General features: G+C 46.5%; 1 protein-coding gene across 5 annotated transcripts in view; it reads left to right on the forward strand.

The window, feature by feature from the left end:
- Window positions 1-13,311, forward strand: part of invs (inversin) — a 241,063-nt gene that overhangs the window by 171,662 nt on the left and 56,090 nt on the right. For all 5 annotated transcript variants that reach the window (XM_078237213.1, XM_078237241.1, XM_078237206.1 and 2 more), the window contains exons 14-15: window positions 808-1,151; window positions 6,961-7,684. In XM_078237213.1, coding sequence (XP_078093339.1) covers window positions 808-1,151; window positions 6,961-7,684 — 1,068 coding nt within the window. The remainder of the gene's footprint in view (window positions 1-807; window positions 1,152-6,960; window positions 7,685-13,311) is intronic.

The following is a 13,311-nucleotide window of genomic DNA, read 5'->3' on the forward strand; positions in this document are numbered from 1 at the left end:
AGAGACAGTGATTCTGATCTATGCTAATTTTCAAAGTTTCCAAATTTCATCCCTGGTCTGCGGTGTTATAGATGATTCTCGTTGGAGCAGCAAAGACGATAAAATGTGGAGAATTTTAACCATTAAAAGGGCAGGTGGGGTTTAAAGTCCTAAAATTCAGATTTCTGCCTCCAGCTAGCCCACTTGTAGGTTTAACAAAGGTGAGCAAGTGCTCTAAAGAGGCGTGTTGGCATTTTAAAAATTATAATGAAGCTCGTGGTTCTTCCACTTATCAACTTTAATGTGGTTGACCAGGTTTCCAGGGCCTCAGGGAAACCCGGCAACTCCAATACTTTTAAGAGCTTGCTGCACTCGATGGCTGAGTGGTTTTTCACCTACTTGCTGAATCCAGAAGTCTGCCTGAACAACTCCTGCGATTGGTCAATTCCTAACCCTGACCTTCCCTATGAGGCCTCTAATAACTCCCACCCCATTCCAGGCATCCACCTTGAATTTTCCTGCCCCAAACTCGGGCCTGTGATTTCCCTGCCCTTGCCAGACCCCCAATTAGCTCCCTCCCATGCCTCCAAACTGACCCTACCTGCCCCCTCCCACCATAAAAGCAACCAACCTCTTTCTCCTGCCTCAGACCCCAGAATTGTGGTCCAATCAATGTTTGATGACATTTATGAAAACAATTGATTCCATTCATACAACCGATATGTTGCCAGGTGTGCTGGCATCTTGTATTATGTGAAACTATTTTTTCATCCTTTTCCACTTTTAATAGATTACTAACATTTTTTCATTGTCTTTATTTAATTGTAGGAAACGTGAAGAGGAGAGCAAAAGGAAGGAAGCAGAGTTTCAGAAAGAAAAGAAGAGATTGGAATCGGAGTTAAATATACAGCAGAAAATGGTAAATCTAGAAGTTAATTGCCAAATTGCAGATGTTAATCTGGCAAACCGGGAGAGCATTTCCCCTACCATCATTTCAGAACATTCCGACCAATTGCAGCTGCGAATTAGGGAAGGTTCTAAGAGAAGGTCTAAAAGCAGATCTGAAATGAAAGCAAGTGTAAGGCCTCTCTTGCAATCTTGGAGGAGTATGGATGCCATTCGGAGTCAACCTTCATCTGCAGAAGCTGGAAAAAGAGAGATGAAGGGAAAAGGTAAGGTAGTTTTCTGTACATAGTTTACACACATTAGTTAAAAATACTTATACTAGCTATGACATTTTTTTCTTTAATATGGCAAAATATCTAACATCATAAATGTGTCATTTTTAAAGATGCATTGCTTAGTCATGCATTTATAGTGGGGTGTTCTACTAACACAATATATATTACTTATTTTGGGTGATTAAGACGAGCTCTGCTCTATTTGTCCTGATGACATGATACATGACAGTGTTTCTTGTGTTTTGGGTATAATATTCAAGCTTCCGTACATTTTTCTATGAAAGCAAAATTGTCTATTTCAATTAGACTTCACAAATATTGTAACTCCTTTGTGCCCCTCTCATTTGGTTTACTGGTTGGTGGGATCTGCAAAAAGCTTCTCTTTCTCCTTTTACGCCTCTTTTAAAATTTTTATCCTTGTTTTTTGATCCTTTTATGGCCTCAACCCTCCCTATTTCCATAATCTCCTCCCACCAAACAAGCCTCTGATTTATCTGCATGTCTCTAATTCTGGCTTCTTTGAGCAAACCCAATTTTGGCTGATCGATCACTGGCCATGCCTTCAGCTGTATTGACTGTGAACTCTGGAATTTCCTCCATAAATATATCTCAATCTTTAACCAAGCTTTTGGCCATCTGCCTTACACTTGCTTTCATTTCAGATCTGCTTTTAGACCTTCTCGTAGAACCTTCCCTAATTCGCAGCTGCAATTGGTCTGAATGTTCTGAAACATCTCCTTATGTAGCTTTATTCTCTTGCTGGATATTACTGCATTACAGTGCCTTGGGACAATTTAGTCTTAAAGGCACTATATAATTGTAAGATCCTGTGTAAATTACAGGACAATTAAAATGTTAGTGCAAAAGATGATTTGAAATTATTAGTAGATTTTATGTTTTTCCTTACTAAACTTAATATTGTTTCATTTATGTTTATAGTCTGCGGTTAACTTGGAGCAATTTAATTCAATAGTAAATTTTTTGACTGTTTTTATTATTTACTATTTTCATTCATGAGGTTGATGTTGGGGGGTGATACCAATATATTTGAATATTAGGACAGTAGAGGATGCTAAAATCTAAAAACAGATCTCAATCTGTTGGGTGAGTGGGCCTATGCTTGGTAAATGAAGTTTAACTTAGAATAGTGTAGGATTATTTGCATGGCTTGTCTAATGTTAAATAGGCACAAATTCTACAGAGAACAAAAGGCGGTTAATGGGGAGCTAGAGATAGATTTTACAGTGTATCACTCTGTAACTGTTCATGGGCATTACCACAAAGCTGTAGACAAACGAGGTTGTAGTTACAGACAATTCCCTAAAAGACAAAGCATACCACAGGACCTGATTCAAAGCCTATGTTTGCAGATCAAGTACAATGCCAGAGTAGGGCGTGGTGAAATCATGAGAAGGCGTGATTGTACATGTGGGACATGCCTCCTCTTTTTCCTTTTGGTAAGATATCAAATAAAAGCTAGCCACAAAATAAGGAAAGGGAAAAGGGAATGCCTCCAGAGCTGACTTAACTACATTCCTCATTATATAATGAAAAGTCAGTAAAGTGTATTCTCGGTTACAAGAAGGGAAAGGGAGCCCAACTTCATATATTAAACTAAAAGGCTTTCTTCATAATCTAGCTCACATAGTGAATATTTATCATTTTACCTAACTCAGAATTTTCTTGTCAATAAAAGTTACTTTTCAGCTGTCAGTACAGAGAAGCATATCAATAAGTACTGGCATTGTATACGTTAATCCCTCATTTATATTTGGAGTGTTGATAGAAACCTATAAAACATGATGATCTGCCAATATACTTGCCGTGGCCTCTGAATTACATTGAAATTCTTTTTTTTTTAGAGAACATAATGGAACAATTTTATTGCATTTGCATCCCTTATCCCCTTTCTCACTTTCCAACTTGGAGGGTGGGTAGTTGCTTGGTTTTTGCCACAGGCAGACTTGCAGATTCATCAGGGGAATCCCTGGAGGCAATTGTAAGCATTTTCCGTGGTATGGATGAGTACTTCATTGCGCATAGTGCAAGATGAGTGGCTGGCATTTGCCTCTAATGATGCAGATGCCTGCCAGTGGAAAAACAATGGTTGGCCTATTCTAATTCTGCAAGGTCAGCCACGGAGGACACCAACATTGACACAGAAGTAGGCCAGTCAGCCCCTTGAGCTTATTCCGCCACTGTGGGGAAACCATAAACTAAAATAACCAAGTTTACTGCATGACCCCCAAATGAAGAAATTACCAACAAGGTACCAATTTTTGTAGGTTTACTTTAATACAAATCATAACTGACACAAATTAAATTGAACATGAATTAACGGGCAAATGATACTTCAAAAAGTTAATTTCATTTTAAATAGCCAAGACAAGATAAGAACCATCATCACTCCCCATGGATATGTGGAACAAGGCAGTCAAACATGTATCAGTATGCTGTTCTTTATTCATGAAGGGTGGCTCAGGGGTCCTATCTGACAACATATTTCGCTTTTCAATTTCACAGGTATGATTATCATCAGCAACAAACACTTCTACTAACACTCTTTCCCACAGATCATGACAGCCCTGCGGGTGTAGCTTTCCAGTGTTCCTTTTCAACCAATAATACGACAGTTCACAGTTTGGCCACTTCTAGGAAAACATCCAGCTTTTCAGCATCTCAAACTTGTTGATACAACTCTACAGGTTTTAGATCTTAGCCAGTTCACAGTGTCTCCAAAACTCCTAATTAGCTACCATCCATCATAAAGCAAAAAATGACAGTAAAACCAAAGTCTGCAAAGAAAAGGGCAACAAAAAGAGGGACAGAGTTTATGATCTTAAATCATTGAACTCAGTGTTGAGTCCAGAAGTGCAGGAAATGGGATGGCCATAGCCAAAGGCCCTGTCAACCATGGTGAGGTGGAATCCTTGATTTGAAGAAAAAGAAGGCATCAGAAGTAACTCCACCTCTCTCTTTTGGTTCTGACCTTCTGCTGTTTGTGCATGGGTGTTTAGCTATTTTTGTGCAAACAGCCATTTGCATTTTAAGGATGGAATTTTCCTATTTTTGCACAATGTGCTGGCTAAGGTGAGAAGACTAGCAAGCAGCTTTTCAGCTACACAACTGGTTTTTCCTCACTAGTTAACACAACACTGTAACAAAAATTCTGCAGGTGTGGCACATGCCATCTCGCTAGCATGGTGGGGCCAGAAAAAGCTGACAGTGCTGGGAATCCTAGGGTCAAGGCGCCTCTTTTCAAGGGGGTCCCAATTTCTTATAAGAAACAAGGAACTATTTCTTCACTCACCACTCCTCCTCCTCCCCCCCCCCCCTTCCTCCCCCCCCCCCCCCCCCCCACCCCACGTAGACGGGGACCCCACACCACATGCACCAAGGGAACCCCCTCACAGATAAGGCACTCCCGAACAGGGAGATTCTTGTTTTCCAGCCCAGGTTGCCATTCGTGCTTGCGGCAAATGTGGGCACAAAATCGTGGCCTAAAGCAATGCGCACGTTTATATATTTAATTTTAAAAAAGTCATGAGTGTAATAGTTTTGTTAAAAGATTTTGGAAATAGATGTGTAGGCAAGTGCTGAACATTGAAAAGTGTTCTATTTCCCAGCAGTGACATCCCATATCAAATAAACTTGAAATTCACCAAAACTACATTTCATTTTTTTCAAAATAAATTACTAAATTTTAAAATTTACAGATAGTTTCCAGTTTTGCTGGCAGTACTCAGAACATAGCTTTTTTTGATTGTATGTTTAATTTCAATTGTCAGAAAGGAGGAGGAACACCATGCATACCTAAAAATGAGGTGTCAACCTGGTGAAGCTACTAAACAGGAATGCTTGTATGCAAAACAGCACAAGTAGTAACTCACAGACAGAGCTAAGCGATCCTACAAACAGCAGATCAGATCAAAGCTCTGTAGTCCTGCCATATCCAGCCATGAATAGTGGTGGACAATTAAATAACTCACTGGAGGAGAAGTCTCCACAAATATCCCCATCCTCAATGATGGAGGATCCCAGCACATCAGTGCAAAAGATAAAGCTGAAGCATTCGCAACAATCCTCAACCAAAAGTGCCGAGTGGATGATCCAGTTTGGCCTCTCCAGAGGTCCCCAGCATCACAGATGTCAGCCTTCAGCCAATTCGATTCACTCCAGGTGATATCAAGAAATGGTTGAAGGCACTGCAAAGACTATAGGCCCTGACAATATTGCAGCAATAGCACAGAAAATATGTGCTCCAGAACTTGCCGTGCCCCTAGCCAAGCTGTTCCAATACAGCTACAACACGAGCATGTATCCAACAATTTGGAAAATTGCCCAGGTGTGACCTGCACGCAAGAAATAGGACAAATCCAACCCAGCCAATTACCGCCCCATCAGTCTACTGCTGATCATCAGTAAAGTGATGGAAGGCGTCATCAGCAGTGCTGTCAAGTGGCACTTACTCAAAAATAACCTGCTCACGAATGCTCAGTTTGGGTTCTGCCAGGGTCACTCAGCTCCTGACCTTGTTACAGCCTTGGTTCAAACATGGACAAAAGAGCTGAATGCCAGGTAAGGTAAGAGTGACTGCCCTTGACATTAAGGCAGCATTTGACCAAGTATGGCATCAAGGAGCCCAAGCAAAGTGGAGTTGATGGGAATCAGGGGAAACTCCTCCACTTGTTGTAGTCATCCCTGGCACAAAGGAAGATGGTTGTGGTTATTGGAGGTCAATTATCTCAGCTCCAGGACATTATTCCTCAGGGTAGTGTACTAGGCCCAACCATCTTCAGCTGCTTCACCAATGACCTTCCTTCCATCATAAGGTCAGAAGTGGGGATGGTCGCTGATGATTCCACAATGTTCAGCATAATTTGTGATTCCTCATATATTGAAGCTGCCCATGTCCAAATGCAGCAAGACCTGTACAATATCCAGGCTTGGGCTGACAAGTGGCTAGTAATATTCGTGCCACACAAGTGCCAAGTCATGACCATCTCCAACAAGAGAGGATTTAACCATTGCCCCTTGACACTTTAATGGCATTACCATTGCTGAAACCCCCACCATCAACATCCTGGGGATTACCATTAACCAGAAACTGAACTGCACTAGCCATATAAATACTGTAGCTACCAAAAGCAGATCAGAAGCTAGGAATCCTGCAGTGAGTAACTCATCTCCTGACTTCCCTAAACCTGTTCACTAACTACATGTCTCAAGTCAGGAAAGTAATGTAATATTCTCCAATTGCCTGGATGAGTAAAGCTCCGGCAACACTCGAAGCTTTACACCATCCAGGACAAAGCAGCCCATTTGATTGTTTGTGGAAGAGATAGCAATCAGTCTCATGGATGAACAGTAGTGGCAGCCATGTGTATCATTTAGAGATGCTCTGCAGGAACTCACCAAGGTTCCTTAGGCAGCACCTTCCAAACCCACGACCAATACCATCCAGAAGAACAAGAGCAGCAGAGACCTGGGAACCCACCACTTGGAGGTTCCCCTCCAAGTCACTCACCATCCTGACTTCACCGTCTCTTGGTCAAAATCTTGGGACTCCCTCCCTAACCACACTGTGGGTGTACCTATGCCTCGGACTGCACCGGTTCAAGAAGGTAGCTCACCACCACCTTCTGAAGGGCAACTAGTGGTGGGCATTAAATGCTGGTCTAGCCAGCGATACTAATATTTCATAAATGAATTAAAAAGCAAGATGTTTGTTTTATATGTTAGATATTTTCACTAAAATGTGATATAAAAATAATTTGTAGATTTTTTTTCACTATTCTAGAATTTACCAGAAAAAGCACAAAGAGCATTCATGTCAGTGATCGCCAACAATACAGTGAAGGAAGCATCTCTGATGAGCTACATTCTTCCAGACAGTTCACTCCTTCAGAAAGAGGAGACCGTAACACTGTGAATGATAAAGTCCCTACAAGTAACAGCAGACTCAATGGCAGCAAGTTAAAACCTCCTGCCTTAAGATCAGCCAGTGCAACAATAAAGTTGGCGAAACAACAGAGTCTGTCTTCATTAGCTTGTAGCAGACATCATAAAATAAGATCTGAACCTTCCCACCAACATGAGGAACATTGGGCAGGCGTAAAGTGCGGTCGATTCTCACCTGCTGGTTCAAGCCGACCTGGAAGTGCCAAACCTATGGTTGTAAGCAGTCCTGATACTGCTGGTCATTCCGTGCAAACTGATATCATCACTTCAGTCTTGCATCCTCCCACCTCTCCAAGACTCAAAAGTGGTGATTTCACATCAACAATTCCAGCCAGTGGAAACAACCACGATACTATTGAAAATGCACCTCAGGACAGAATTGGTACTTTGCGATCTCTTAGCACTGAAAAGGGTTCATGTACCACTCTGAGTCATCAGAGCTCCGATATTCTACTTATCCCTTTGGAAACCAGAGTACAAATAGTGGAAAAGGAGAGATTGCGGAAAGAACTTTTTCGGAAGAAGAATAGGGCAGCGACAATTATTCAGAATGCATGGAAAAGGTAGGAGCCCTTTTATATTAACCTATTGTGTTGTAATGCTTCTATTCTGTCAGCAACAACTTGCATTCATATAGTGCTTTTCACATGGAAAGTGTCACAAGATGTTTCATAGAGGCGTGGTGAGATGAAGATTGACAACCAAAATAGGAGACATTAGAAAAAATAGCTTGTTAAAGAGGTGGGTGTTAAGGAGGGTCTTAACAGAGAAGAGGGAGAGAGTTTGGAGAGGGAATTCCTGACTATGTGGTCTAGACAGATGAAGGCATATGTAACAATCATGAGCCAAAGAGAAGAGGAGGTGCATAAGAGATCAAAATCACAGGATTGAGAGTTCATGGAGAAGAGGGTGTCAGACTGGAGAACATTACAGGGGTAGGGAGGGGTGAGGCAAAGATTTAAATTGAGGATGAGAATTTCTAAATTTGTGGTACTGGTGGTTTGAGAGCTTATGTATATCAGCAAGCATTCTAAAATGCTCCCAATCCTCAACTTTACTGCTGTTTCTGGCAACTTAATAATAAACCTTTTCTTTTCATCTTAGACAATTCTTAACTTTGTTAGCCACAGTTGACTGACTTTTCTTTTAGGGTTTTTGTGTCTTGAAGTGATGTTTACAAACTATGTAGTAATTGTTTATGGACTATCCATTGCCCTGTGTAGTATCATACCTTTTTGATGTATTTTCCCAACCCACCTCAGTAAATTTGCCTCTCATACAACCATTATTTTGCTTCATTCACAGTTAACACCCTGGGTTCAGATTGAACTATCTCACTTAGAAACAGAATGTAAACTTTTATCGTATTATGATAACTCGCCTCTAAAGGTTATTTTGCAACAAAATTGTTAATCAGTCCTTTCTCGTTACTTAATACGAGACCTAAAATAGCCTGAATTCCAGTGTGTTTCTCAACATGTTGCTCTCAAAAACCGTCCTTAACACACTCGCAAAACATGTCCTCCACAGCATTAATGCTCATTAGATTTACCCCGTCTAAATTCAGATTGAAGTCACCCATTTCTTAGCACCATCCAAACAGATTCCAGATTTTGTTCTTCTGATCTGATCCAATCCCATATTATCAGTGCGACATCATTTCCTTTTCTGTATTGAAGAGAACGATATTTTTCACTGTATACTAATACATGTGACAATAATAAATAAATCAAATCAGGGCCTTTCCATTCCCTATGACCCCCTCTTTTATGGTATACTAGACCTTAAATTAAATCCTATCTCAGGTGGTCTTTTATGATGCCTCAGTGCTGTCTAGTTTTGAGATTTCAGCCTTGATGAAAACCTGTCTCCTTGCATGTATTCAAATGGAGAAAATGGAACTAATTATATCACCTTCTAATGTAGGAGGACAATTGCACAGAAGTCAATTTTGTATTTCGTCCACAGAATAATTGCTGACGACTATGCTTGCCAACCAACTGAAGTGATTTCTTTGCATCAGTTGCCCATGGCAAGGCAGTTGTCAACTTGCAGTCTGGTTAACAACTAAAATTTTACACAGCATTTCATTGATCCCCGCATGATTTCTTGCACAAAATTCATTTATGAAAGGATTTTGGCAAATTTCCCAATGCTAAGCTTGAGTTGATAGAATTGGTGATGCAAGAACATGCAGAGCTCTGTAGCCATTAGGCGGAATTTGATAAATGTACAGCATTGATTATTTTGCATAACTTGAGCTGCAAGGGGGGGGTTAATGAGGTGAATTCCATTCAACAGGAATGGGTCAGGGTGAAGATAACACGAGCAGGGCAGTAGAATTTCAGCATATGCCGGGTGGTCAAGCTGCAGCTTGCAAGCTGCTCGCGGTTCTTTTCCATAAAGTGTAGCTCTGTGACCAAGAGACAGAAAAAGCACAAGTTGTGCGGCAGTGCTGGAGATAGAGGTACAGTGAACAGGGTGAGAGGGATGGACAGACAATTCATGGAGCAACCTCGAGCTCTAATGTGAATATAGTGAGTTGATTGGCAAACACATGCTGTTGGTAACCATATCTGGGATCCTTCCATATGTTTGTTATTCGTTCATTTTGTTAATTAACCATTTGGCGAATGCAAGAAAAAACCTTTGCTGCAACCTAAGCTGAAAACAGTGGGTATTCCAGCAGCAGAAGCAGGGCACTGAGCTCTTCAACTCTGTATAAGTTTGCAAACACTGGACTGGTGAAGAAGGATGTTGGTGTTGTGCTAGTGTTTGGTGCAGAGATTAAAGTTGAGCTGGAGAAGGAATGCTGGATTTAAAAAATTTTTTTAAATTAATTCGTGGGACGTAGGCATTGCTGACTGGCCAGCAGTTAATGCCCTTCCCTAGTTGCCCTTGCTAAGGTGGTGGTGAGCTGCCTTCTTGAATCGCTGCTGTGGGTGGACCCACAATGCCATTAGGGAGGTTATTCCAGGATTTTGACCCAGCGACTGCAAAGGAACGGCGATATATTTCCAAGTTAGGACAGTGAGTGGCTTGGAAGGGAAGTTGCAGGTGCTGATGTTCCCATGTAAATGCTGTCCTTGTCCTTCTAGATGGAAGTGGTCATGGGTTTGGAAGGTGCTGTCTAAGGATCTTTGGTGAATTGCTGCAGTGCATCTAGTAGATAGTACACACTGCTGCTACTGAGCGTCAGTGGTGGAGGGATTGAATCTTTGCAGATGTGGTGCCAATCAAGCGGGCTGTTTTGTCCTGTATGGTGTCGAGCTTCTTGAGTGTTGTTGGAGCTGCACCCATCCAGGCAAGTGGGGAGTATTGCACCACACTCCTGACTTGTGCCTTGTAGATGGTGGATAGGCTTTGGGGAGTCAGGAGGTGAGTTACTTGCCACAGTATTCCTAGCCTCTGACCTGCTGTTGTAGCCACTGTGTTCATGTGGTGACTCCAGTTGAGTTTCTGGTCAATGGTAATAATTAATTGCAAGACAAGCAACAGGGGATGGGGAGATAAATAAATACACACATTGGCAAATGTCCTTGAGTATGTCTACCTTTTATACTATTTGCACATACATTTTTGTTAAAGAGATTTGCTCAGTGTGTGCAATAGTAATAAACATGTCTGTAAAGGCTGTCTGTGTCTGACACCTCTCAAATGTCCGAACATTATAGTGTGCCATTCCTGTCATGTGCTGAGAATTACATCATTGGGTGGCCTGGCTCATGTGCAGGATGACATCATGGGTTGGCTGAAAAACGGAAGTACCCAAGCTGTTGCTGATCATTCCATAAATTAAACACTATGAGAGTTGTAGTGACTAATGAGGCATTATGTGTGGGTCACAAATTGCTAAGACGTTTATTGATTAGAAAGTGCAAGAGTGGGCTGCTGGGGTCACTTTTACTTTATGAAATGAATAATGATTGTGTGACGACTTCTGGATTTTTGCAGTCCAGTTATGTCATTTGCTGCACAATGGGCTGGGCTTTCTGAGAAATCCGTCCACTGCGATCCATGCCTAGGGGTCGGGAGTGTGGGAGAACATAATGCAGTTGTAAAGGGAGTTGAGGGTAAGGAAGAACATGATCCAGGTCTAACGGGGAGAAATGATCTGACAATGAATCACATTCATCCTCTCATCAACACCTCAGCCCCTTCTCCCTTGGTCACATTTTCTTCCAATCCTCTGTTCTCTCCGTGCTCTCTCTAACAAGCACCTGACTTTATCCCCCAACAAACACCTGAGGTCCTCCTCTCACCCCTCCCCTCCCCGCCTCCTCTCTCTCCTCACTCTCCCCTCCCCGCCTCCTCTCTCCCCTCCCCGCCTCCTCTCTCCCCTCCCCGCCTCCTCCCTCCCCTCCCCGCCTCCTCCCTCCCCCTCCCCGCCTCCTCTCTCCCCTCCCCGCCTCCTCTCTCCCCTCCCCGCCTCCTCTCTCCCCTCCCCGCCTCCTCTCTCCCCTCCCCGCCTCCTCTCTCCCCTCCCCGCCTCCTCTCTCCCCTCCCCGCCTCCTCTCTCCCCTCCCCGCCTCCTCTCTCCCCTCCCCCGCCTCCTCTCTCCCCTCCCCGCCTCCTCTCTCCCCTCCCCGCCTCCTCTCTCCCCTCCCCGCCTCCTCTCTCCCCTCCCCGCCTCCTCTCTCCCCTCCCCGCCTCCTCTCTCCCCTCCCCGCCTCCTCTCTCCCCTCCCCGCCTCCTCTCTCCCCTCCCCGCCTCCTCTCTCCCCTCCCCGCCTCCTCTCTCCCCTCCCCGCCTCCTCTCTCCCCTCCCCGCCTCCTCTCTCCCCTCCCCGCCTCCTCTCTCCCCTCCCCGCCTCCTCTCTCCCCTCCCCGCCTCCTCTCTCCCCTCCCCGCCTCCTCTCTCCCCTCCCCGCCTCCTCTCTCCCCTCCCCGCCTCCTCTCTCCCCTCCCCGCCTCCTCTCTCCCCTCCCCGCCTCCTCTCTCCCTCTCTCCCCTCCCCGCCTCCTCTCTCCCCTCCCCGCCTCCTCTCTCCCCTCCCCGCCTCCTCTCTCCCCTCCCCGCCTCCTCTCTCCCCTCCCCGCCTCCTCTCTCCCCTCCCCGCCTCCTCTCTCCCCTCCCCGCCTCCTCTCTCCCCTCCCCGCCTCCTCTCTCCCCTCCCCGCCTCCTCTCTCCCCTCCCCGCCTCCTCTCTCCCCTCCCCGCCTCCTCTCTCCCCTCCCCGCCTCCTCTCTCCCCTCCCCGCCTCCTCTCTCCCCTCCCCGCCTCCTCTCTCCCCTCCCCGCCTCCTCTCTCCCCTCCCCGCCTCCTCTCTCCCCTCCCCGCCTCCTCTCTCCCCTCCCCGCCTCCTCTCTCCCCTCCCCGCCTCCTCTCTCCCCTCCCCGCCTCCTCTCTCCCCTCCCCGCCTCCTCTCTCCCCTCCCCGCCTCCTCTCTCCCCTCCCCGCCTCCTCTCTCCCCTCCCCGCCTCCTCTCTCCCCTCCCCGCCTCCTCTCTCCCCTCCCCGCCTCCTCTCTCCCCTCCCCGCCTCCTCTCTCCCCTCCCCGCCTCCTCTCTCCCCTCCCCGCCTCCTCTCTCCCCTCCCCGCCTCCTCTCTCCCCTCCCCGCCTCCTCTCTCCCCTCCCCGCCTCCTCTCTCCCCTCCCCGCCTCCTCTCTCCCCTCCCCGCCTCCTCTCTCCCCTCCCCGCCTCCTCTCTCCCCTCCCCGCCTCCTCTCTCCCCTCCCCGCCTCCTCTCTCCCCTCCCCGCCTCCTCTCTCCCCTCCCCGCCTCCTCTCTCCCCTCCCCGCCTCCTCTCTCCCCTCCCCGCCTCCTCTCTCCCCTCCCCGCCTCCTCTCTCCCCTCCCCGCCTCCTCTCTCCCCTCCCCGCCTCCTCTCTCCCCTCCCCGCCTCCTCTCTCCCCTCCCCGCCTCCTCTCTCCCCTCCCCGCCTCCTCTCTCCCCTCCCCGCCTCCTCTCTCCCCTCCCCGCCTCCTCTCTCCCCTCCCCGCCTCCTCTCTCCCCTCCCCGCCTCCTCTCTCCCCTCCCCGCCTCCTCTCTCCCCTCCCCGCCTCCTCTCTCCCCTCCCCGCCTCCTCTCTCCCCTCCCCGCCTCCTCTCTCCCCTCCCCGCCTCCTCTCTCCCCTCCCCGCCTCCTCTCTCCCCTCCCCGCCTCCTCTCTCCCCTCCCCGCCTCCTCTCTCCCCTCCCCGCCTCCTCTCTCCCCTCCCCGCCTCCTCTCTCCCCTCCCCGCCTCCTCTCTCCC

This window comes from Mustelus asterias, chromosome 2, assembly GCF_964213995.1.
Source record: "Mustelus asterias chromosome 2, sMusAst1.hap1.1, whole genome shotgun sequence".
NCBI lineage: Eukaryota > Metazoa > Chordata > Chondrichthyes > Carcharhiniformes > Triakidae > Mustelus > Mustelus asterias.